Source organism: Dinoponera quadriceps, unplaced genomic scaffold (assembly GCF_001313825.1).
Source record: "Dinoponera quadriceps isolate SergipeBrazil2010 unplaced genomic scaffold, ASM131382v1 scaffold386, whole genome shotgun sequence".
Lineage (NCBI taxonomy): Eukaryota > Metazoa > Arthropoda > Insecta > Hymenoptera > Formicidae > Dinoponera > Dinoponera quadriceps.
This window is the reverse complement of record NW_014554505.1, coordinates 1326182-1353784: the sequence shown is the minus strand read 5'-3', so window position 1 is coordinate 1353784 and position 27603 is coordinate 1326182. Positions and strand designations below refer to the sequence as shown.

Sequence of the window (27603 nt, the reverse complement as noted above, 5' to 3'; positions counted from 1 at the left end):
TCTCTTACAACAACTTGTTAACATCATCGACAATTGCATACAAAATTCAAGTACTCCTTTTCTTTCTCACGCACATGGTTTTTCGTAATTTTTCGTGTCACCTGCCCAGCATTTAAGGACAGAAAGAAAGGAGAGTTTCGAAAATATTCATGTAAAGTCACTATTTGTCACGACATAAACACACAATAATTCACATATTTATCTCTTTTGATGTTCAAGGTAATGCACACATACGTACACATTTACACATAAGATTAATAGTTTTATTAGGCATTATTTTTCACGAAACCATCTTGCACAGCAGTCGACGATGACGTTGAATTAGACAGCATACGGAGCTCACTATATTAACTATACTACTAGTTGGATTATCGGAATACGTCCACGGTCTGTCTGCCGCGCAATCGAGAAGCGCGCGAATGTTCATATACGATTATTATAAAGAAGATTATTACAAAAAGCGAACGCGCGTTACAAACGAGTGATAGTCATTGGAAGGCCATATCGTGTCGTCAGAGTCAAGTATCTTGAAGAAAAATGGGGTAATTTGTAGTGCAAAGGCTCGCGCGGCTCGCCCGTTCGTTCTAATGTAAGTACGAGGCACGTGTGCGCAAGAAGCCGTCAGCCAGCTAAAAAGCGGACGAGCGATAATTAACGAGATGTCCATTATTGTATAGGGCTATAGCATACGTAGTGTTTTATTGTGTCGCTCGACAAGGACGAAGAAGAAAAACGTAAATTATATCCTACCACCTACAGTCGCGTTTGAAATCGTCACGTCGAAATAACTGGAAATTCTTCGCGGATCCACGCTAGCGTTGTTTGAATGAGTAAATTATTAATGATTAGCAAATTACTATCTCGGTGCAAAATGTATGTATAAAATTAAAATGCCATACGTTGCTACACAACTTTTCCATAAATGTATTAAAATTACGCTGGCGTGAAATAAAATATTTGCCTCACTGTGTAAGTTATTCATTCATAGGATTTCTGAATTGCTTCTTTCGTACATCTTTCAGACGAAACAAAAAGATGTCAGAGAATCCCTCTTGTGAGAAATGTTCTTGTGACAATTACATGACCGATCAATTGTCCGTTCGATTCGTCCACGTAAATTGAAAATCTAAAGAATATTCTGATGGTAAGAATTACGATAGAAACTGCCATAAAAAAAAAATTACATGAAATTGACATTAAATTATGAAGGACAAATAATGATACATACATGCGACGGTTTGCGTCTAATTTATTCGGATAAGTGGGCTAGATACACCGTTCGACGGAAATTCTTCTTTATACATTTTTCTATGCCGCTATTTTACTTTGAATATCTATGTTAATAATATGTTCCGGGCTGTTTCAGGACACAGACACGTTTAATATATATGTACATTGATATATATACATACGCATTGATCATTGTTTTATACACGGAAAGATCTCAAAATATTGTTCCTTATCTACAATTCTCCTCAATGTTTTCCTGTACTTCAACTATTTTTACTTGACTCCAGAGAGATGCTCATCTGAACCATGATAACCATATAAGTCGTCGCAGTTGTCAGACACTGCAGGCAGTAAAAGCGCAAAGCACAAATTATCATACACAGTTTTGCCTCGACCGTAACAAGTAATACGCATTTTAAATGCGAATCTACAAACCGAAGTCAGAAGCTGATAATTTAAGGAGATGCCAAACGCAAAGAAGTCCACCGGGTTCTGCGATATCTGAAGATCAAACTGCTGAATCTGAAAGAATTTGTCAACTATAACGACGACTCGCAACTCGCGATGAACGGGGATTATCATCGCGAACAAACCTCCTCTCGTATATCGGTATCCTGGCAGCATCCGTAAATCTGGCGGATAATCTCAATAGCCTTCTTTCCCTGCGTGAATGATGAATATTATCAAAACGATCACCAAAGATCGTAATCGAGAAATAGTGCGCGAGATGACTCACCTCGTCGGCCGCGTGTTTACAAACACCATTAATGAGAACGATTTTTAATATATGAAAGGTGGCTGAAATGATTGTTATGTATGTGTAGTCGTACGGGCTTTGGCTTCGTCTTTGATAGAACAACTGAATGTATAAATTATATAAAAGTCCAATGATATTTATGAGAGAAATTCCGATTTCTGAAGTGATCTGTATGCCAAAACTGGTGCACAACGTTCTTAATATCCTGCATAGTTCTAGATGAACCTGCCTGAGAAACGTTTAAGTGATAAAAGAATAACTTATAAAGATTGTTATTGAATATTACGAAGGGAAAATCAGCGGTTGCGAGACCGATTTTCGCTTTGTAAAAATTGAGAAAACACTAATGATCAAATTAATAATGTAAAACATTGTATTTCTTACAGAACCGTTAACTTTATCTTCGTTTAATTTTTATACTCGTTCATTTTTCTTCTTTCTACTTCAATATTTTACCACATAATTTATATTTACCTAATCGTTTGCAACAAATGGAAATGTCTTCGACATTCCGCAATTGTGATCGATCTTCTGGTAGAAATTGAATTTTTGAGTTGGTTTCGAAGTTGATTCTGAAATTTTATTTCCATGTGCTTTTGGACTTGAGACAGCAGACAAGGCCAAGTCTGCGATCTAACGAAATTACGTTCTCCCGGCTTAGAGGTTTGTATTCGAGGGTGTAGCTGCCGATTTAACTTAGGCAACACCTTTATAGAAATAATCTTCTGGCATTGTTTGTTGCCTGTTATTTTAGTGTAATCTTCCGCAGCAAAGGGACCAGAGAAACCCAATTTCATCTTTTCAGCTGGTGACGTTGTCCCCACTTTGCTTAGGAGTTTATTCACTAATTTGAATCTGATTTGTATGCACCTGTAATTACAATATCAAATTTATTTACACTAAAAACATTAAAAATGTCCAACCCAGGAGGACCTATCGGGCTGAAACGTAATAGGGGGACAAGAAGCTCAAGTCTACATGATCTTAGTTTATTGGCAAAATAACTATGGGTCTACATAGGATGGCCTACTGTAGGTCATATGGTTATGTACTTGTTAGAACAGGAGGAATGTGACCTGTAACTTGGAATCCTATTAGACGTATCCTTCGGGGTAACTCATTTTCAATGTCCATTAGTGTATTTATATATAATTCTTTTACAATATATTATATTTCTTTTATCTACTATATTATATATGAATAATATGTACTATATATTATTTATATATCATTTTATTGTTTATTTTTTATAACAGGAAAACTTAATGCCAGTCCTTTTTTTGCAAATGCGCATTGAAATAAAATTCAATATAGGTTAGCACGAGATAATTATATAAAAAAATAAAAGGCAACTTTTATTTTTCAATATTATCTTTATATGTTATATTGATATTAATTTTCGTGTTACATAAAATATGCGATTTTATAACAGACAGAAAAAAATAGTATATGAGCAAAAAAACAAAATATAAAAATTTTTAAGCGAAAATACTGGAATATAGCATTGATTTGTTCCTTACACTTACCTTACGAATATCGTGAATTCGGAAGTAATGTTAATGGTGACGCTTATAGAATATATCTCGGCTACAGTAATCAAAATCATAAATAAAAGATTTACACGTATGTGTATTGTCGTCAGTATGATTAAGAGGGAGACCAATAAAAACAAAATGATTGTAGTTCCGACGGACAAAAAGTATATTTCGCCATAGTTGATTATTGATCCAAGTCGTTGCAACGTCTCGTCTATTTGAGCGATTTTTCGGTAGCAGGCGTTAACTGCCTGCAAACGTCAATTTGCGGTATAAGTAATTTGAATGTGAACATGAAGCATCTCTCTGGGAGACACTATTTATTAGCACATCATTTATGTGTTTAAATGTGTTTTATTTTCGTGATAGTATGTAAAAAATATTGTTCCGTGCTCGATATGATACGTTTGCTCGCGCTTACTTTTGTGTAAATGTAATTAAGGATTATCTCGTACGTAATGACGGTGATATTCAGATAGTATGAAAGCTTGTACAAGGCATACTCTAACTTCAATAGCTTAATCTGTTGGAAGAAAATATGTTGCCCATATATAGACATGCAGAAGATGACGAGCAATAGCAGGAAATACATCGCACTGGGCATGGCGCGTAGTTTTCCACGAGGATACTCGAAAATTCGGAGTCCCATTAGATAATTCACAGTCACAAGTGGCGCTACCGCATCGGACAGATATTTCGGGGCCTCAAATATCTTCATCTCGAAAAGCTCTATTTTCTTTCTTGCACAAAAGCGCATTCAGGGTTTAATCTCCGACTGGCGCGTTGAAATGGTCAAAGTCAAAAAGTAACACGCATGGTCGATCGATCAACAGTAACCGTGCTCTGTCCGAAATAATAATTATCTCTTACAACAACTCGTTGACATCATCGACAATTGCACATAAAATTCAAATACTCCTCTTCTGTCTCGCGGACATGGTTTTTCGTAATTTTTCGTTTCTCCGCTCAGCATTTAAGGACAGGAAGAAAGAAGAGTTTCGAAAATATCCATATAAAGTCACTATTTGTCACGACATAAACACACAATAATTCACATATTTGTCTCTTCTGATGTTCAAATTAATGCACCCATGCGTACAGGTTGACACACAAGATTGATCGTTTTTTTAGGCATTAAGTTTCACGAAACCATCTTGCAGTCAACGATAACGTTGAATTAGACAGCAATACAAATCTCACTATTTTCACTGTACACCTTGTTCAATTATCCGAGTTCGTCAACGGTCTGTCATTCGTTGCGCGACCGAGAAGCGCGCGAATCTTCATGAATGACTATTACAAAGAAGATTATTACAAAGAGCAAACGCGCGTGACAAACGAACGATAGTCATTGGAAGGCTACATCGTGTCGACAGAGTCAAGTATCTTGAAGAGAAATGGGATAATCGGTTGTAAAATGCGCGTGCGGTTCGTCCGGTCGTTCTGATGTGAGCACGAGGTACGTGTGCGTAAAAAGCAGCCGGCCGACTTAAGGATGGCGGAGAAATAATTAATTGGTCGGCCATTACTGCACGCGGCTATATTGCATATGCAATTTTTTATTGTGCCGGATGGAGTAGATGAGGGAGAGAAAACGTAAATTGTATTGTACCACCTACAATCGCGTTTTGAGATAGTCGAAATATTAAATAGATTGATTAGATAGATAGAGGACAGTAGATTACGTTGAAATAATTGGAGACGTCTCGCGGATCGACACTGAGATTGTTTAATCGAGCAAATTTTTAATAATGGGAGAATTACTATCTCGGTGCAAAATGTATGTATATGATTCAAATGTGCCATTTGCTGCTGCACAACTTCTGATGTCATTCTTGTGGAAATTACGGCATGTCATACGTTCGATTCGTCGACGCAAATTGAACATGTTCCGTATGTATGGCATGGTGATAAGAATTACAATAGGAACTACTATGAAATGAAATTACATGAAATTGACGTTAAATTACGGGGGATAAGTAATGATACATACACGCGACGGTTTGCGTGACGTGAAGAATGCGATAGGTATGTCGGATGCCGATGGTCTTGCAAAGTACACATGGAACTGTAAAATAGGCATTCCGTGTACTACTAATTTCCGTGTATAGAAATACAAACAGGAACATGCCTGGTATACCCAGGAGACTTCATCGGGGAGATACATAACGTTAAGTGCTGCTTACTTTCTTAACGACAGCGGGAGACTTAAGGGTACATTATGATATTATTCCTCTAGTCATAAAACAGAGTATTCCAACATATACTGGGCTAGCGAAGAAATTGTATCGATTTTTTGTTTTCCTCGACCTTTTATATAGATACATTGTTTTAAACGTAATATTATTTCTGTAGATTAATTTGCGGAAAGCTTATTTTATGCATCGAGTATCATTGTATATATTCAGTTGTTGCATAATTCGATGGCAACATTATAATTATTGAGCATGTTATAGATCACTTGATTTCGAGAAGTTTGTACACTTCGTACTATAAATCTTGATAACGGCGCAAACAAGACTTAGTAATAAAGGCTAATGAATTGTAAAGATCAAGAATGAAGAATATACGTCATGCTGTAAATGATTTTTTTGAGTGCACAAGTATATATTCGATCGTGTAATACGCTCTCATCTGATAGCTTCCGTCGCAGATAATATCGTAATAATGAATAAAAAAGCTAAGTTCAAGCCGCAAGCGCAACAATCAGCATTAAAAACGTTAAAGAAATAGCGTTATTTTAATCGGAGAAATGGATTAAATGTATTGTTCCGCGAAAACTCTTCTTCATTAGCTTTTCTTCGCCATTTTATTTCGAATATCTTCTATTTTAACAAGTTTTTCAGAACACATACATGTTTAATATAGATACATGTATATATACGTACACATACGTACATATACATTGATAATTCTATCATACACAAGAAAGAAAGATCCCAAAATGTAGTTACTTATCAACAATTTTGCTCAATGGTTTCAGTCCATCAACTGTTTTTACTCGACTCCAGTGAGTTGCTCATCTGAATCATAATAACCAGATAAGTCGTCACAGTTTTCAGACACTGCCGACAGAAAAAAAGAGCGCGAATCATTAATCATCATCACTCACAGTTTTGCTTCGACTCTAACAAGTAACACACATTTTAAGCATGAATATACGAACCGAGGTTAGAATTTGACAATTTAAGGAGATGCCAAATGTGAAGAACTCCACTGGGCTCTGCGATATCTGAAGACCAAACTGCAAAACCTGAAAGAATTTGTCAATCAGGACGACGACTCGTAACTTGCGACCACCGGTAACGATTACCACCGTAAACAAACCTCTTCCCGTATATCGATATCCGAACTGCACCCATAAATCCCGTGGATGATTTCGCTAGTTCTGCTTCCCTGTACGAGTAATGAATATCGTCAATGAAATCTACGACTAAAGTCCGTAATTATAAGTAGCGAGCGGGACGGCTCACCTCGTTGGTCGTGCATTTGCAAATACGATTTATGAGAAGGATCTTTATCACATGAGTGGTTGCTAACATGATTGTGATATATACTTGATCCATTAGGCCGTGGCCTGTCGGTCTCGGACGCAGTTGGACCAACTGAACATATAAATTATACAAAAGTGCAGTGAGGTATAAGACGGAAATTCCAATTTCCGAAGTCATTTGTACGCCAAAGCTGGTGCACAGGGTCTTTAATACCCTGCACAGTTCCAGATGCACCTGCCTGAGAAAAGTCTAAGTGATAAAAAATACTGTATAAACCGCGTTTTTAAATGTTATGACGGTGAAACCTTGGCTACTACGAAATCGATTTTCACTTTGCAAAAATTAAGAAAGGAAAAATTGCCTGATTAAAAGTGACAAAAATTGTATTTATTGTAGAATGTAACGCTTATTTTATACTCCTTAATTTTTTATACTCGTTTGTTTTAGCTTTTTTACTTTAATATTTTACCGCATAATTTGTACTCACCTGATCGTTTGCAACAAGTGTGTGCGTCTCCGACATTTCGTGATCATGATAGATTTTCGGATCGAATTTGAATCTCTGATTTGGTTTCTGGATTGGCCCTGAAGTTTCATTTGTAACTGCTTTTGGAGCTGAAACGGTAGGTGAGATCGAACCCGCGATTTAACGGGATTATGTTTAGCCGGAACAGAAGTTTGTACTCGAGACTGCAGCTGCCGATTCACCTGAGACAGCATCTTTATTGAAAGATTGTTCTGATGTTGCTCAGCATCCATATATTTAACATAATCCTCTATAGTAAAGAAACCCAGCTTCATTCCTTCCATCGTCCGCATCGCTACGCCTTCGCTCAAAAGTTCATTAATTAATTTGAATCTCGTTTGCAGGCACCTACAATCACAATATCAAAATTACTAATACTTGTATTTTTAATTCATATTATATAATATATATATATTTTATTTATTATATGTTGCATATTATTTGTATATCATTTTTCCTTATTTTTTAACAGAACGGAACCTGTACGCCAAAGCGTCCCTCTTCTTCTATCTTTGCAAATGCGAACTAAAACTCATTGACCAACGGCATGAGACAATTTCATAAAAAATTCAAGGGAAACTTTAAATTTATAAATTCGGTCTTTAAATGCGACAATGATATGAATTTTTGTATATTAACTAAATAAGCAATTTTCGAGCAGAAAATACAAACAATAAATAGAAAATTTATAGCAGATTTCGAGCAGAAAATACAAAATAGAAAATTTATAGGAAAATGAAATATTAAAAGGTGGAAGTGGGAAAGAGCGAAGAATTAATTTCATCGGTACGCTCACCTCACGAATATCGAGAATTCGAAAGTGACGCACAAGCTGATACCTATTGTACACATATGCGCCACAGTTACCCAAATCACAGTTCGCAGATCTGTGCTTATCTGTTCCATCATTATGATAATTAAGGAGAGAATATACAAGAACCAGACGATTACAGCGGCGATTGACAAAAGATATATTTCACCGTAGTTGAATATTGATCCAAGTTGTTGCAATGTCTCGTCGATTTGGACGATTTTTTGGTAGCATGCGTTGATTGTCTGCGAACGCCAAATTGATAAATAATCTAAATGTGAGTGCAAAGACACCTTCTTTCTCAAAGACATAATTTGTCAGCACACCATTCCTGTGTTTAAATGCGTTTAACTTTCACACAAGTATGAACAGAAAAAATTTAGAACTCGATTCGGTACGTTCGTTCGCGCGCTCACCTTTGTGTGAAAGTGACCAACAACCATTTCATATATAACGATGAAGGCATTCACATAGATTATGAGCTCATACAAAACGTTCTCCAGCTTCAGCAGCTCAATATGCTTGAAGAAAGTGCGTTCTACGTATGTAGACATACAATAAATGCCGAGCAGGAGCAGGAGATAAATCACACTGGGGATGGCGCGTAGTTTCCCACGAGGATACTCGAAAATTCGGAGTCCCACTAGGTAGCCCAGAATCACAACCGGCGTTACCGCGTCGGACAGATATTTTGGAGCCGCGAATAATTTCATCTCGAAGAGTTTCCTTGCACAACGCACTTGGAGTTTTAATTACCGACTGTTGCATCGAAATTCTCAAAGGAAAACTAGAAAACTAGCACACATGATCGACAAAAGAACCGTGCTCAGTCGCAAATAATAATTATCTTATAAGACAACTAATCAACGTCGTCGATGATGCACGCGAAATTCCAATAATCCTCTTCTTTCCCGCGGGCAAGATTCCTCGCAAATTTTCGTATCGACTCAGCATTTCAGGGAAAATTTGGCAAATATAAAATCATTCATTAAAAGGACGTAAACACTCAGTAATCCACGTACTTGTCTCTTCCGATGTTCGAATTAAATTAACGCACGCACACGTATATATTCAAACACACGATTAATAATATCGCCAGTCACTGAGTTTCACGAAGCCATTCTACACAGTAGTCGACGATGATGTTGAATTAGACAGCAATACGAAGCTGACTATTTTCACTGCGCGCCTAGTTTGTTTTATCGCAGCACGATGGTTTATCCTTCGCCGCGCGGCCGTGGAGCGATTAAATACTTATTAAAAAGAACGTAGCTGCAAACGAGCCGCGATGGTAGGATATATCGTGTCAACAAGGTCAACTGCTTGCACAGAAAAGGGGTAATTTGTTGTGCAAACGCGCACGTAATTCTCCCCGGCCGTTCTAAAGCGAGTACAAGGCACGCGCGCGTAAGAAGCCGCCAGCTGGTTCAAAGACCGAGCAATAATTAACGAGCTATCGTGTATGCAGGTTTTTATTACGCCGCATGATAAAGGCAGGGGAGGGGGATATGAATTATATCCTACCACTTATAATCGCGTGTGAGATCGGCAGTCTTATCAAGTCCGAACGCCGAGATAATCGGGGACACCCCCGCGGATCGATGCTGGCGTTGCTTAACGAAATTGACATCCGGAAGAATTTCAACGAGGTTTGCCCCGCCTGTGAAATCGTAAGGATAAAAAGGGAAATCGTGTCGATTTTATTTAATTAATGATTGAGTAATGATTGAAAAATTACCATCTCGTTGCAAAATGTGTGTACGCTATTAAAATGCGCTGTACGCTGCCACATATAACTTTTCTATAAAGTTAATTACGTCTTCGTAGGAAATTTCGCGTCACCTGGCAAGTTAATTCAGTCAGGTAATGGCTGAATCACTCTTTTCTTTTTTTCAAGCGAAGCAACGAGAAGTCAGAGGATCGCTATGTATATCGAGACAAAAATATAATGAGTCTTTGACCGGCTCAAGTCACGTGGGAAAGCAGAAAAGGGCGGTTCGACTTGTGTTTTCGTACATTCCCTTAGCTCGACGCGCCAAATATTTGTCAAGCACGAGTTCACTTAACGTAATTATTGCCGCTAAAGAGGATAAAGTTGGAAACGATCGACAAGGTCGCTGCGGCAATCAAAAAGGACGCACAAGCCCCACAGGACCCTACCGATTAATATAGTCTGCGGTCGCCGAGCGGCGCCACGAGATAATTTACACCTCGTTATTACGACGACAGTACTCTTTACGATCCAGTGATCATTAGTTTCGTTCTTTCAACTTCCAAATATACCCCCATTAATTCAATTATCGCGAAACTCCGCCGAGCACAATATCGTGTGTCGTCGTCGCAATGAAATCCACTACCAGAGGAAACGTGTTATTAATCAAATCAAACAAGTATCGATCATTTCTGCACGAAGACAGCGCACACCGTCAGCTGTCGGCTGAGTTAAATAAATAAAGTTCCATTTTGTCTTCATTGAGAAAACAGCTCGATATTGAAAAGCTACGCGTCGGTGTTTCGTAAAGCGTAAAGCGCGACTATAAAATGTAAAATAATATTTAAGGTTTCTTTAGGTATCATACGATAAAAAATTAATTCGAAATTATGTTAAAATTAATTTAATTCGCTCAATAACAAGCAAGAAAAGACAGTTGTTTGTGAACCTACACAAGAAATCAGCCCCTTCCTGCTCAAGGAACATTAAGACGTCTCATGAAGTTTAAAAGAACTCAGATGTCTTTTAAATAGATATGTTACGTAGGTGAGTTGTTATTCTCTATATAGGTTTTTTATCTCAAATCTCGGTTCGATGCCCTTTCGCAGGTTGTCGTATGTTCTGTCTGCTTATGAGCGTTAATGCCTTGTATAAGCGTCCTTTCCTTCTTTGACGAAGACGTCTTTCCCGTCGATAAAGTTTATGACAATCCGATGCCATCAATGAAGACCCAATATTTCTAAAGTACTATGGAAGTTGCTATAATAAAGGACGCGGAAAGATGCATGTACAGTCTAGGATTCCAGGAGGAGTTCTAGGATTCCAGAGTTTCCTACGGTAACGGGAAACGACGTTAGCGACCGATGGATAAAGCGCAAGCTACAACGGCATCGAAAAGAGAACGATAATATCTTTTAACTAAATTCTCTTTTCTTAGCTATTTTACATCGTTTATTTTGCTTGGTTTCTATTTTTACAAGCTGTTTTGGGACATACACATTTGATATATATATATATACATTAACATACACACATACACGTTGATAATACTTTTATATACGGAAAGATAAAATACAGTTATCAATATTTATCAATTTTCCTTAATGGTTCCTGTTCATCAGCTGTTTCTACTTGACTCCAGTGAGTTGCTCATTTGTATCATGATAACCATATAAGTCGTCACAGTTTTTAAACACTGCGGACAGTAAAGCGTAAAATCACAAATCATCATTTGCTTCGACTGCAACAAGTAACATGCATTTTAAGTGCGAATCTACAAACCGTGCTGAGAAGTTGGCCATTTAAGCAGATGCCAAATGTGAAGAACTCTACCGGGCATAGCGATATCTGAAGATCAAATTGCTGAATCTGAAAGAATTTGCAATTAGAACGGCGACTTGCTCACGATTAACAAATATAATCGCGAAGATACCTCTTCTCGCATATCAATATCCGAGCAACAACCGTAAATCTCGTGGATGATCATGCTAGTCTTCTTTCCCTGACCGAATAATAAATATAGTTACTTAAATGATCATTCAAGCCCGTAAACAGAAAATAACGATTTGAACGACTTACCTCATTAATCACGTGTTTGCAAGCACAATTTATGAAGATGATCTTCAATATGTTAGTTGCTGTTACCAAAATCAAGACAGACGCTTGATCTACCAGGCAGAAGCCTATTGCTCTTTGTGGTCGTTGGATCACCACAATGTATAAATTATACAATAATACAGTGATCAAAATAACAGCGATTCCGATTTCCGTAGTGATCTGTATGCCAAAGCTGGTGCACAGTGTCTTTAATACCCTGTATAGTTCCAGATGCACCTGCCTGAGAAACGTCTGAGTGATACAAAGTGCTGTATAAACCGCGTTTTTAAATGTTACGACACTGAACCTCAACTACTTCGATATCAATTTCACTTTGCAAAAATTAAGAAAGAAAAAATTGCTTAATTAGAAATTACAAAAATTGTATTATAGAATGTACTCCTTACTTTATTCTCCCTAGTTTTATACATTCGTTTATTCTTCCTCTTTTACTTTTATTCATTCCATTCCTTTCTTTTTTTATTCATTTTAGCACATAATTGGTACTCACCTAATCGTTTGCAACAAGTGTGTGCACCTCCGACATTCCGCAATCGTAAACAATCTTCGGACTGAATTTGAATCTGTGATTTGGCTTCTGGATCGGCTCTGAAGTTCCATTTGCAGCTGCTTTTGGAATTTAAATGGCAGGTGAGATCGAGTCTACGATTTAATGATATTAGGTTTTATTGACATAAAAGATCGCATTCTGGACTGCTGTTGATTCAACTGAGACAATACTTTTATGGGAAGAATGTCCCGACGTTGTGTGCTGTCCATTATTTTAACGTAATCCTTCGTAACGAAGAGAGACATTTCTTCCGTCGTTGACACGGCCGCACCTTTGCTCAGGAGTTCATTAATTAATTTTAATCTCGTTTGCAGGTACCTACAATTACAATATCAAATTTATTAATATTTATATTATTAATTCATACTACAAGTCATATATTACTTATTTATTATATTATATATTATTTATACATTGTTTTATTTTTCAATTTTTGACGAAAGCACTTAATGTCGGTTCTTTCCCTTTCTTTGCAAATGTGCAATAAATTTTCGCATATTAACTGAACCGCATATTAACTCACCGAGCAACAAGATGAGATAATTAATGGCAGAAAATTAAATATCAATTTTATCAACTTGGTCTTTAAATACGATAATACTATTGATTATTGCGTATTAGCGAATTAATCGATTTTAGAATAGAGAATAAAAAAATATACTTAGAAAAAACGAAACTTAAGATCATAGGAATAGAATAAATAGAACATAGAAGTGATTTCTTAATTGGCACATTCATTCTTTGGTACACTCACCTAACAAATAATATGAATTCGAAGACAATGACGAAACTGATGTTTATTACATACGATTGCGCCACATTTATCAAGATCATAGTTAGCAGATCTGTGTGTAACTGTACCGACGTTACGATGATTGAGGATAAGATGTACAAGAACCAGAGGAACACAACACAGATGGACAAAAAGTACATATCGTTATAGTTGATAATTAATCCAAATCGTCGCAACGTCTCGTCGATTTGTGCGAGTTTTCGGTAGCACGCGTTGATTGTCTGCGAATTTACACGATAAATAATCTAAACGTGAGCGTGAAGCTTCTTTCTCAGAGACTCACAATTTATTAGCGCATCGTTCGCGTCTTTAAATGTGTTTTACTTTTCCACATAAGTAAGAAAATTGTTTAGAATTCGATTCGATACGTTCGCTCGCTCTCACCTCTGTATAAAAGTAACCAAGAACCATCTCGTACATAACGACGAAGGAAAGCATACAGACCATGGACTCGTACAAGATGTACTCCAGCTTCAGCAGCTTAATCTGCTGGTAGAAGTTGTGTGTCCTGTATATAGACACGCTGAAGATGCCGAGTAAGAGTAGAAAGTAAATCAGGCTGAGCAGGGTGTGCAGTTTTCCACGAGGATATTCGAAAATGCGAAATCCTACTATATAGTTTAGGGTCACGAGCGGCGCTACCGCGTCGGATAGACATTTCGGAGCAGCGAGTAGTTTCATCTCGAAGAGTATTCTTCTCTTCCTTGTACGAAAACTTGCGCTCAAGTAGAACAAGTTCAAACAGTCTCCTCTTCTTTCTCACGGACAAAATTTCTCATACATTTTCGCATTTACCAATCAGCCTTCACCGACATGAAGAGAGTGAGAATTTCGGAGAAATTCGGATAAAATAAATAACCGCCGCACGCAAAAAAAGGGTTTGGTCGGATTTACCAAATAGTGAACGAAACAAACGTTTATGAACGAAATTCGATTCTTGTAACTAGAAATTCCGTTTCCTTCAAACAAAAAGGCGTTTGGTTTGTTCACCGCCTGGTCGAACCAAAATTTCTGCTTCGATGAAACTTTTTTCCGCGCACGGCGTAAGCACATAACACGTGTATCTTATTCCTAATATTCAAAGTAAATTAATACACACGCATACGACGCGCACAGAGATCGACGATGAATCAGACAGCGATACGAAGTTCACTATTTTCACTGCACCCCTCTTTTGTCTTTGCCGAGCACGCTGACGGTTTATCCTTCGCTGCGCGGCCGAGGAGCGCGCAACTGCTCATAAATGATTATTACAGGGAATGAACGTGCGTTGCAAACGGCCCACGATGGTCATTGAAAAGCTGCATCGTGTCGACAGGGTCAAGTGCCCGCGGAGAAAAGGGATAATTCGTTGTATAAGCGTGCACGCGATTCAACCGGTTGTCTTGGTAGGAATACAAGACACGTGTACACAAGAATCGCCGGCCTGCTTAAAGGCGGCCGGGCGATAATTCACGGGATGGTCATTACTGTAGGCGGCTATCGCGTATGCTTCTTAATGCGTCAAATGATAAAGAAAGTGGAAAAAGATGTGAAGCATTTCCTACCATCTTTAATTACGTTTGAGATCGTCACGTCGAGATAACCGAAAACGCCTCGAGAATACTTAATGATTGCAGAATTACCGTCTCGGTACAAAATATATGTACAATGTATATGTATTTCGCAAGAATGTTGTTTCGCATTGAAAATGTGAAAATGATGTAATGATGAGAATCAGTATAGAAATTATGATAAAATGAAATTATGAACTAAAACAGACGTTAAATTGTGTGGAATAAATAAAGATACGGAAGTGTGCGCGATGTAAAGAATGCGATAGATATGTCAGGTGTCAAAGGTCTTGCAAAGTGTACATGGATCTATAGAATAGACACTCCATGTACGATTAATTTCCGTGTATGGAAGTACAAATAGAAATGAGTGCCTGGAATGCTCAGGAGACCCTCATCGGGCAGGTCGATATTTTGCAAAATGCTAAGTGCTGCTTATCTCGTTAACAATACCAGAAGACTTAAAGATATTATTCCTGTAGTTATGAAACTACTAACGTTTGAGATCGTCACGTCGAGATAACCGAAAACGCCTCGCGAATACTTAATGAATAGAATATTCTAATATATACTGAATTAATGAAGAAATTCGGTTCGATTTCTTGGCTTCCTTGACCATTTATATAAATAGATTAAGAAAAAAATTACTTCCGAAGATACTCTTAACTTACGGAAAGGTTATTTTAATGCGCCGAATAACACAGTTTACATTCAGTTATCGTGCAAATCCACGGCAATATTATGATTATTTAACATATTATAGAGCTTACGATTTCGAAAGATTTACATATTCCATAGATCTTCATAACGGCGCACATGTTGCAACAATAAAAGTTAATAAATAGTATAGATCTAAATTGAATGAAAAAAATATAAGTTGCAGTAATTTTTTGGAAAAATAGATTGGATACACCGTAGCGCGGAAACTCTTTTTTATTTGCTCCTCTATATAATCACTATATTTTACATAGCTTCTATTTTTTCAAGGTGTTTCAGGCCACACATAGTTTAGTATACATATACAATTATATACATACATATATATTGATAATTCTTTTATACACGGAAAGATTCTAAAATACAGTTACTTATCCATATCTACAATTCTTTTTAATGTCCATCCTGTTCATCAACTGCTCTTGCTCGACTCCAATGAGTTGCTCATCTGTATCATGATAACCATGTAAGTCATCACAGTTTTCAGACACTGCGGACAATAAAAGCGTAAAACATAAATCGTTACTCACATTTTTGCCTTGACCATAACAAGTAACACGCAGTTTAATTGCGAATCTACGAACCGAGCTGAGGACGTGGTAATTTAAACAGATGCCAAACGTGAAGAACTTCACCGGGTTCTGCGACAACTGAAGACCAAACTGCTGAATCTGAAAGAATTTGTCAATTAGAACGGTAACTCGTAATTCGTAATAGTGACAGTGACGATTATTATCGCGAAGAAACCTCTTCTCGTATATCGGTATTCGTGCAGCATCCATAAATCTCGTGAATGATCTCGTTGGTCTTCCTTCCCTATGCAAATAATAAATATCTTCTGTCAAAACAATCACCAAGTCAATGATCGGAAATAGCGCGCGGCACGACTCACCTCGTTTGTAGCGTGCTTGCAAATGCGATTTATGATAACGATCTTTAGCACGTTAGTTAATGCTAACATGATCACCACAAAGGATTCATCTATCAAACAGTGACCTACTATTCTATGTCGTCGTTGGATAAACAGAATGTACAAATTATAAAAAAATACAGTGAGTAATATGATGGAGACTCCGATTTCCGAAGTGATTTGTATGCCAAAACTGGTACATAGCATCTTTAATATCCTGCACAGTTCCAGATGCACCTGTCTGAGAAACGTTTAAGTGATAAAAAATAATACGTAATCCATGTTTTTAAATTGAATTGTCACAGCATAACGTTGGCTGTTTTCAGATCTATTTTCGCCTTGCAAAAAATTAAGAAAGTAAAAATTGTTCAATTAAAATTAAAATTACAAAAATTGTATTTTTTACCAAATGTGCCGTTCATTTTTCTTGCTCATTTATTCCTTGTTCATGTTCATTTTTTTCTTTTTTTAATTTAATATTTTACGATATAATTTGTACTCACCTAATCGTTTGCAACAAGTGTGTGCGTCTCCGACATTCAGCGATCATGATTGATCTTCGGGCCGAATTTGAATTTTTCGAATGGTTCTTGGATTGGTCCTGAAGTTCTATTTGCAATTGCTTTTGGAGTTGAGACGACAGACGAGATCGAGTCCGAGATCTAACGAGATTACGTTTTCCTGATACGCAAGTTTGTATTCGGTTCTGCAGCTGCCGATTCAAGTGAGACAACACTTTTATGGAGAGAATGTTCTTGCGTTGTTTGCTGTCTGTGATTTTTGCGTAATCCTCCACAGCAAAGAGATCCAGTTTCATTCCTTCCGTCGTCGACACCGCCGCGTCTTCGCTCAGGAGTTCATTAACTAATTTGAATCTCATTTGCAGGCACCTGTAATTACAATATCAAATTTATATATTAATATTTATATTATTAATTCACTATATATATGACATATTACTTATTTATTACATGTTATATGTTAATGATATATTATTTTATTCTTCATTTTTTATAACGGAACCAATTAATGTCAGCCTTTCTCCTTCCTCTGCAAAAGCGCAGGAATACGCTAATTTATTAACTAAATTTTTAATGTATTAATTAAAACTCACCGAACGACAGCACGAAATATTCACACAGAAAATTAAGAAGCAACTGTATGTTTATCGCTTTTGTCTTTAAATGCGATAGTGGTATTAATTTTCGTATTTTAGAACAGAGAATATAAAATAAAACGCATTTGGAAGAAGTGAAACATAAAAATACAGAAGTAGAAAAAGTAGAACATAGAGTAATTTCACCGGTTCACTTACTTCACGAAGATCGAAAACTCGGAGACGGTGACGAAACTGATGTTTATTGTATACATCTGCGCCACAATTACCATGATCATAGTTGACAGATCCGTGCGTATCTGTATCGTCGTTAGGACGGCTGAGGAAAGAACGTACAAAACGCAGACGATTACAGTGACGACGGACAAAAGATGTATTTTGTCATGGCTGACCACTGAGCCAAGTCGTCGCAACGTCTCGTCGATTTCGACGATTTTTCGGTAACATGCGTTGATTGTCTGCGAACGCCAATTTGCACGATAAATAATCCAGAGCACGAGCATGAAACTTCTTCTAAGAGACACAACTTATAAGCAAACTGTTCATGCGATTAAACGTACTTTATTTTCAAACAACTATGAAAACAATAACTGTTTAGGACTCGATTGAATACGTCAGCTCGCGCTCACCTTTGTGTAAAAGTAACCAAGAATCATGTCGTAAATAACGACGAAGGCATACATATAGATCATGAACTCGTATAAGACATACTCTAGTTTCAGCAGTTGAAATTGTTTGTAGAATTTGTGCTGCGTGTGCATACACACGCAGAAGATGCCGAACAGGAGAAGGAAGTAGATCAGGCTGGGCACGGTGCGCAGTTTTCCACGAGGATACTCGAAAATACGGAGTCCTACTAGGTAGTTCATAATCACAAGAGGCGCGACCGCGTCGGACAGATTTTTCGGAACTGCGAGTATCTTCATCTCAAAGAGTTTTCTTTTCTTCCTTGCACGAAAACGCAATCGGGGCTTTAATACACGGCTGACGCACTGAAATACTCGATGTGAAAAAGAACCAGCACGATCGGTCAATCAGCAGCAACCGAGTTCAGTCGTGAGTAATAATTATTTTTTTAAGAAAATACATTAACTTCAGCGAAAATTGCACACACAATTCAAATAATCCTCTTTTCTCTCACGGACAAAGTTCCTCGTAAATTTTCGTATCGATTGCTCAGCGTCTAAGGACTGAAAACGAATGAAAGTTTCGGAAAAATTCAGGTAAAATCATTAATTTGCGTGATGTAAGTACACAAAAGTTCACGTTTCAACTGATATTCAATTTAAATTAATGCACCCAAATGCACGTACGATTCGTAGTATTGCGTGAGACATTGAGTTTTACGAAACCGATCCGCACAGTAATCGACGATGATGTTGAATCAGACAGGGATAGGAAGTTCACTATTTTCACTGTACTCCTCTTTTGTCTTATCCGTGCATGTCGACGGTCTATCCTTCGCCGTGCAGCCAAGCAACGCACGAATGTTCGTAAATGATTATTACAAGGAATGGACGCGTGTTGCAAACGAACCACGATGGTCATTGGGGGGTTATATCGTGACAACAGGGTCAAGTGTCTGCAGAGAAAAGGGGTAATTCGTTATACAAACATGCAGTTCGTCTTAATGCAAGTACGAGGCGCGTACACGCAAGAAGCCGCCGGCTGACTCAAAGACTGGCTGAGCGATAATTAACGGAATTGGAGAAAATTTAAAGAATTTAAACGATAAAATTTCTATTATTTATAATATATAAACTATTTAATTTATAATATAAAATATCTTTGCATAATATTAACATAAAATCGAATACGTAAAATATTTTATAATTTAAAATAATAATTCATCTTTTCTCTTTGCATTGCGCTATGTAATTTATAATATTTTATAAACAGTATATATTGTATACGGAACAGTACAGTACACGAAACTAAATTTTTTAGATGCAGTAATCAACTATTTGATGGGAATGTATCAATTAAATTTTGACACGTGTCGTCAAAATCCTTATTTCAGTGTAGATTATATTTCCGTTCAATTTAACGCGCTTTACCTGCATATAAGCATTAGTTTTTACTTTACCTTACATAAACGTTCTTCACCTTACGTTCCTTGAGACGTGACGTAATTTTCGCCGATAAAATGGTCCCATGACAATACGATGCCACCAATGAAGATCCAATACTTCTAAATTGCTATAGAAATTCTCATAGTAATGGACGCGAAAGGTGCATGTTAAAGTCTATTTTTAGGATTAGGAACTCTTTTTCATTAGCTCTGCTACATCGTCACTATATTTTACATGGCTTCTATTTTTACAAGGTGTTTCAGGACACATATATGTTTAGTACACATATATATTGATATACATACACATACATTGATAATTATTTTATACACGGAAAGATCCCAAAATATAGTTACTTATCAACAACTTTCCTCAATGGTTTCAGTCCATCAATTGTTTTTACTCGACTCTAGTGAGTTGCTCACCTGAATCATGATAACCAGATAAGTCGTCACCGTATTCAGACACTGAGGACAATAAAGGCAAGACACAGATCATCGTTTGCATTTTTGTCTTGACTGTTGTACAAGTAACACACATTTTAAATACAAATCTACGAACCGAGCTGAGAACGTGGTAATTTAAAGAGATGCCAAATGTGGAGAACTCCGGGCTCCGCAATATCTGAAGACCAAACTGCTGAATCTGAAAAATTTGTCAATTAGAACGACGACACGTAACTCGCAATCAACAATAACGATTATCATTGCGAAGAAAACCTCTTCTCGTATATCGATATCCGGACAACATCTGTAAATCTCATGGATAATCTCGCTGGTCTTCCTTCTCTTCGCAAATAATAAACATCGTCAAGCAGAACAATCATCTAAGTACACAAATGAGAAATAGCACGCGGTACGACTCACCTCGTTGGTTGCGTGCTTGCAAACATGATTTATGAAAACAATTTTTAGCACGTTAATTATTATTAATATGATTACGTCAAACACATGATCTATCGTACCGCCCGCCGCTGTTTGTCGCTGTTGCAACAGTAGAATGTACAAATTATACAAAAAAAGAGTAGTCGAGGCGATGATGAACCCGATTTCCGAAATGATCTGTATGCCAAAGCTGATACTCAGCATCTTTAATATCTTGCACAGTTCCAGATGTACCTGTCTGAAAAACGTCTAAGTGATAAAAAAAATAATAGAAACTGTGATTTTTAATTTTATGACAGTAAAACTTTAGCCGTTTTGAGATTAATTTTAGCTTTGCAGAAATGAAGAAGGCCAAAATTGCCAAATTAAAAATAACAAAGTTATGTTTTTTACCGAATATATCGTTTTTTTTTTCTTCATTAATGTTTTATACATATTTATTTTTTCCTTTTTCTATTTAATATATTATTTTACGATATAATTTGTATTCACCTGATCGTTTGCAGCAAGTGTGTGCGTTTCCGACATTCTGTAATCACGACCGATCCTCGGGCCGAATTTGAGTCTCTCAATTGGTTTCTGCATTGGCCCAGAAGTTCCATTTGGAACTGCTTTTGAAGTTGAGGCGACATACGAGACCGAGTCCGCGATCTAACGAAATTACATTTTCCAGACACAAAAGTTCGTATTCCAGTCTGCAGCTGCCGATTCAACTGAGATAACACCTTTATGGGCAAAATATTTTGACGTTGCTGACTGTCCGTTATTTTAGTGTAATCGTCCGTAGCAAAGAGATCTCGTTTTATATCTTCCGTCATCAACACGCATTTATACAGAAGTTCATTAACTAATTTGAATCTCGTTTGTAGGTATCTGCAATTATATCAAATCAAATTTATTAATATTCATATTATTAATTAATATGTTACTTATTTATTATATATTATATATTATTAATATATTATTTTATTTTCAATCTTTTAACATAAGAACTTAATGTCAGTCCGTCTACTTTCTTTGCAATTACATAGTGAATTTTCAAAGGAATTAACACAATTTTCCGTGTATTAACTAAAACTCATCGAACAACAACACGATACAATTACATAGAAAATTAGAAATCAACTTTATATTTATCAATTTGGCCTTTAATTGGGATAGCTTTATTAATTTTCGTATATTAACTAATTAAGCGATTTTAAAGTAAGTGAATAAAATATAGAACATATTTAGAAAAAATAATACGAAGGTATAGGAATAGAATAAATCGTACAGAGAATAAAATCTTCGGCGCACTTACCTCATGAATATTGAGAATTCGGAAAAGACGATGAAATTGGTATTTATTATAAATATCTGCGTCACAATTATGCAAATCGTAGTTAGCAGATCTGCACGCAACTGTAACGACGTTGTGACGATTAAGGAGACGATGACAAATAACCAAACAATTACAATGCCGAATGACAAAAGATATATTTTGCTATAGTTGCTCATTGATCCAAGTTGTCGCAATGTCTCATCGATTTGGGCGACTTTTCGGTAGCATGCGTTGACCGTCTGTGAACACGAATTTGCACGATAAATAATCTAACTATAAGTGCGAAACTTCTTTTCTTACAGACACAATTTATCAGCACACCGTTCATGTTTTTAAATGTGTTTTATTTGATCACAAGTATGAAGGCAAAAAATTGTTTAAGATTCGATATGATAGAATACGATTTACTTTTGCTCACCTTTGTGTAAAAATAACCAAGAATCATATCGTACGTAACGATGAAGGAACACACATACACCATGGATCCGTACAAGAAGTACTCTAGTCTCAGCAGTTTAATCAGTTTGGAGAAATTGTATTGCACGTGTACAGACACGCAGAAGATGGTGAGCAAGAGCAGGAGGTAGATCAGGCTCGGCACGGTACGTAGTTTACCACGAGGATATTCGAAAATGCGAAGTCCCACGAAGTAGTTCAGCGTTATAAGAGGCGCTATCGCGTCGGACAGATATTTCGGAGCCGCGAATAAATTCATCTCGAAGAGTTTTCTTTTTACGAAAATGCGCTTAGAATTTCAATATCGACTAGCGCCCCGAGTGTGTGTCTCTATTCGTAGTGAAAGAAACCAGCACGATATATGATTCACCGATCAATAGCGACCGAGTCCCGAATAATTATTATCTCTCAGAACATCTCATTAACATCATCGACGGTTGAATACAAAATTCAAATAATCCGTTCGCATCACGCTGGTTTTTTTCACTTCGAGTATCTCAGGACGTTAGTATTGAGCGAGACAATGAGTTTCACGAAACTGATCCGCACAATAATCAACGACGACGTTGAATTAGACAGTGGTACGAAGACGACTATTTTCACTGTATCCTTCTATTGTTTTATCCGTTCACGGTCGACGGTCTATCTTTTGTTGCGCGGCCAAGGAGCGCGCGAATGCTCATAAATGATTATCACAAAGAGCGATTGCGCGTTGCAAACGAGCAAAGTCGTAATGGTCATTAGAGAGCTATATTTTATTGACGAAGTCCGGTGCTTACAGAGAAAAGGGATAGTTCGCTGTACGAGCGCGCCTGCGGTTCGTCCGATGGCCTTCATGCGAGTATAAGACACGTGTGCGCAAGAAGCCGTCGGGAGTAAGCTCGCAAACGCCCAAGCAATATTTAACAAAATAGAAGAAAATGAGGAAATTTATATGATAAATTTTCTGTTACCTATAATGCATGAACTTTTTAATTTCTATTCTACGGAATATTTTACTCCCGATCCTGACAGTGAATAATTCCTCTTTATTTCATTACGCAAGTTTTATATTGCGCTTAGTTATGTTCGAATCATATTCTATGGTTAAATAAGATCAATAGGCATTTTAGCTTACACAACAAAACGATCGTCTACGATTCCTGAGAGGGAGAAAAAGTTTTGTGAAAGTTCAATTTATATGCATTTGTCGTAATTCCGAAAAACTGCGACCGAGAATCAAAGAAGAGGGAAAATAATCCCGTTCAAGCCGCAAGCGCACAATTGGCTTTATAGGCATAAAAAAATTATATCAATTTGTCAGAGAAAATGAATTAGATGCACCGTTGCACGGAAACTTTTTTTATTAGATCCTCTACGTCGCCATTATATTTTACATAACTTTTATTTTTACAACGTCGTTTCGGGACACACATACGTTAATATACTTATACATTGATACTCATATATACTCATTGATAATTATTTTATATACGGAAAGACCCCAAAATACAGTTACTTATCAATATCTGTAATTCTCCTTAATGATTTACGCCCATCAACTGTTTTTACTTGACTCCAATGAGTTGTACATCTGTATCATGATAACCAGATAAGTCGTCACAGTATTCAGACACTGCGGACAGTAAATGCACAAATCATCGTTTGCATTTTTGCCTCGATTGTTGCAAGTAATTTCAAGTGCGTATTTCAAGGGCGAATCTACGAACCGAGCTGAGAATGTGGTAGTTTAAAGAGATGCCAAATGTAAAGAACTCCACCGGGCTCCACAATATCTGAAGATCAAATTGATGAATCTGAAAAATTTGTCAATTAGAACGACGAATTGTAACTTACGATCAATAGTGACAATTATTATCGCGGAAAAACCTCTTCTCGTATATCCGTATCCGGGTAGCATCCATAAATCTCGTGGATAATCTCGCTGGTCTTCTTTCCCTGCGCGAATAATAAATTGTCAAGTAAAACAATTATCTTAGTCCATAATTGGAAAATAGCATGTGGTACGACTCACTTCGTTTGTCGTCTGTTTGCAAATACGATTTATGTAAACAATCTTAAATATATTTATTGTTGCTAATATGATCATACGAAACGTTTGATATATCTGGTCATAGCTTGCTGCCTTTTGTTGCTGTTCGACCAGAATAAATGTATAAATGTATAAATTATACAAAAGTAAAGTGATCGTGATGATGGCAATTCCGATTTCCAAAATGATCTGTATGCCAAAGCTTGCGGACAGCATCTTTAATATCCTACACAGTTCCAGGTGGATCTGTCTGAGAAATATCTAAGTGATAAAAATAATGTGTAAATCGTGATTTTAAATATTGCGACAGCAAAACTTTAACTGCGAGATCGATTTCTACTTTGTTAAAATTAAGATAACAAAAAATTGACAAATTAATAATAACATAGTTGTATTTTTATCGAATGTATCGTTTATTTTTACTAATCTTTTTTTTAAACATGTTTATTTTTTTAAACATGTTTATTTTTTTAAACATGTTTATTTTTTCAATTTAATATTTTATGATATAATTTGTGCTCACCTGATTGTTTGCAACAAGTGTGTGCGTCTCTGACATTCCGTGATTACAATTGATTCTTGGATCAAATTTGAATCTCTAAATTGATTTACGTATTGACCTTGGAGTTCCATTTGAAACTGCTTTTGCAGTTGAAGCGACAAACGAGACCGAGTTCGTGATCTAACGAAATTACGTTTTCCAGCCACAGAAATTCGTATTCGTGTCTGCAGCTGTCGATTCAACTGAGACAACCCTTTTTTAGGAAGAATGTTTTGACGTTGTTGACTGACCGTTATTTTAGTATAATTCTCCATAGTAAAGAGATTCAGTTTCATCCCTTCTGTCGTCGAGACCGCCGAGTACTTATACAGAAGTTCATTGATTAATTTGAATCTCGCTTGCAAGTACCTGCAATTAAAAAGTATCAAATTTAATAATATATATATTATTAATTCATTTTATATATGTTATTAANATATATATATATGTTGTATTTTATTTTTTAACGGAAATACTTATTGTTAGTTTTTCTATTTTCTTTACGTTGTGAATTTTCTACTATATTAACCAAGACTCATCGCACAACAGCACGACAGAATTATAGAAAATTAAAAAGCCAATTTGGCAAATATAAATATAAATATATTTTGTATTTATCAATTTAGTCCTTAAATGGGATAATAATATTAATTTTCATATATAAACTAATTAAGCGATTTGAAAATAGAGAATAAAATATATAATATATTTAGAAGGTGATACGAAAATGTTGGAATAGAAAAAATATAACATAGAATGATTTTTTCGGCGCACTCACTTTACGAACGTTGAAAATTCTGAGATGAAGATGAAATTGATATTTATTATATATATCTGCACCACAGTTATGCAAAACACAGTTAACAGATCTATGTCCATGCGTAACGACGATATGATGATGGAAAGAACGTAAGAGAACCAGGCAATTACAATGGTGATTGACCAAAAGTATATTTTGCCACAGTTGATCATTGATCCAAGTTGTCGCAATGTTTCGTCGATTTGGTCCAATTTTCGGTAGCATGCGTTGACTGTCTGCGAAAGCGAAATTGCACGATGAGTAATCTAAACATGAGTGCGAAGCTTCTTTCTCACAATTTATCAACACACCGTTCACTCATTTAAATGTATTTTGTTTTTACACAAATATAAAAATGAAAATTATTTAAAACTGTTGGATTCGCTTGTGCTCACCTTTGTGTAAATGTAACCAAGAATCATCTCGATCGTAATAGTAGAGGCACACACATATATCAAGAACTGGTATGAGACGTAGTTTATCTTCTGCAGTTGTAGCCCCTTGAAGAGGTTGAAACCCACATGTAGAGACATGAAGAAGATACCCAGTAGAAACAAGAGGTAGATTAGACTGGGCACGCTACGTAGTTTTCCACGAGGATACTCGAAAATGCGAAGACCCACTAGGTAGTTCAGGGCCACAAGCGGCGCTACCGCATCGGACAGATATTTCGGAGCCGCGAATAACTTCATCTCGAAGAGTTTTCACAAAAACGCACTCAGAATTTTAATACCGACTAGCGTCCTGAAATACTCGAAGTAGAGAGAAACTAGCACACATGATCAACCAGTCAACAACAACCGAGTTCAGTCGCGAATAATTATTATTTCTTAGGACATCTCATTAACATCAACGACGATTGAACGCAAAATTCAAATAATTCGTTTCTTTCTCATAAAGTAACCGAGTTTCTCGTAAATTTTCGTATCGTCTACTTAACGTATAAAAACAAAAAGGAATGAAGAATTTCGGAAAGATCCAAATAAAATCATTAATTGGCACTTAAGCATACAACAGTCCACGTATTCGTCTCTTCTGATATTCGATCTAAATTAATATTCGCACGCGCACATATTATCATTAGTATTGTGCGAGACAATGAATTTCACGAAACTGACCCGCACAGTAATCGACGATGACGTTAAATTAAACGGCGATACAAAGATGACTATTTTCACTGCACCCTTCTATTTTTGTATCCGTTCACATCGATGGTCTATCTTTCGTTGCGCCGCCAAAAAGCGCACGAATGCTCATAAATGATTATTACAAGGAGCGGATGCGCGTTGCAATGGTCGTAATGGTCATTATAGAGTTATATTTTATCGACAGAGTCAGGTGTTTATAGAGAAAAGAGATAGTTCGTTGTACGAGCGCGCATGCGGTTCGTCCAATGGTCTTATGCGAGTACAAGACACGTGTGCGCAATAAAGACTACTGAATGGCAAAGATCCAAATGGGAAGAAGAGTGTATGCTATATACCAAATGATACGTACTTTTTAGATACACACGTATATACTCGTGTAATACGCTCGCATGCGACAGCTCCGTCGCAGTTAATATCATAATTAATAATGAAAAAGCTTAGTTCAAGCCGCAAGCGCAATAATTGGCTTTGTAGACATGAAAAAATTACATTAATCTGTCAGAGAAAATGAATTAGATGCATCGTTGC

At 36.7% G+C, this 27603-nt stretch overlaps 3 protein-coding genes across 3 annotated transcripts; all 3 read right to left on the bottom strand.

The window, feature by feature from the left end:
* Nucleotides 1–11682: 11682 nt before the first annotated feature.
* On the bottom strand, nt 11683–14206 carry LOC106751583. Its single transcript, XM_014632504.1, has 7 exons — nt 13910–14206; nt 13487–13746; nt 12903–13050; nt 12144–12413; nt 11998–12066; nt 11847–11933; nt 11683–11760 (listed from the first exon to the last, which is right to left on the bottom strand). Exons 1-7 carry the CDS (start codon nt 14204–14206, stop codon nt 11683–11685), a joined length of 1209 nt encoding a protein of 402 aa, XP_014487990.1.
* Nucleotides 14207–16207: 2001 nt separating this feature from the next.
* On the bottom strand, nt 16208–18748 carry LOC106751581. Its single transcript, XM_014632503.1, has 6 exons — nt 18452–18748; nt 18021–18076; nt 17209–17595; nt 16688–16946; nt 16380–16466; nt 16208–16285 (listed from the first exon to the last, which is right to left on the bottom strand). Exons 1-6 carry the CDS (start codon nt 18746–18748, stop codon nt 16208–16210), a joined length of 1164 nt encoding a protein of 387 aa, XP_014487989.1.
* Nucleotides 18749–24092: 5344 nt separating this feature from the next.
* Nucleotides 24093–26619, bottom strand: LOC106751580. Its single transcript, XM_014632502.1, has 7 exons — nt 26323–26619; nt 25907–26163; nt 25380–25497; nt 24570–24848; nt 24425–24493; nt 24265–24330; nt 24093–24170 (listed from the first exon to the last, which is right to left on the bottom strand). The coding sequence occupies exons 1-7, from the start codon at nt 26617–26619 to the stop codon at nt 24093–24095; spliced, it is 1164 nt and encodes a 387-aa protein (XP_014487988.1).
* Between the last annotated feature and the right edge of the window lie 984 nt (nt 26620–27603).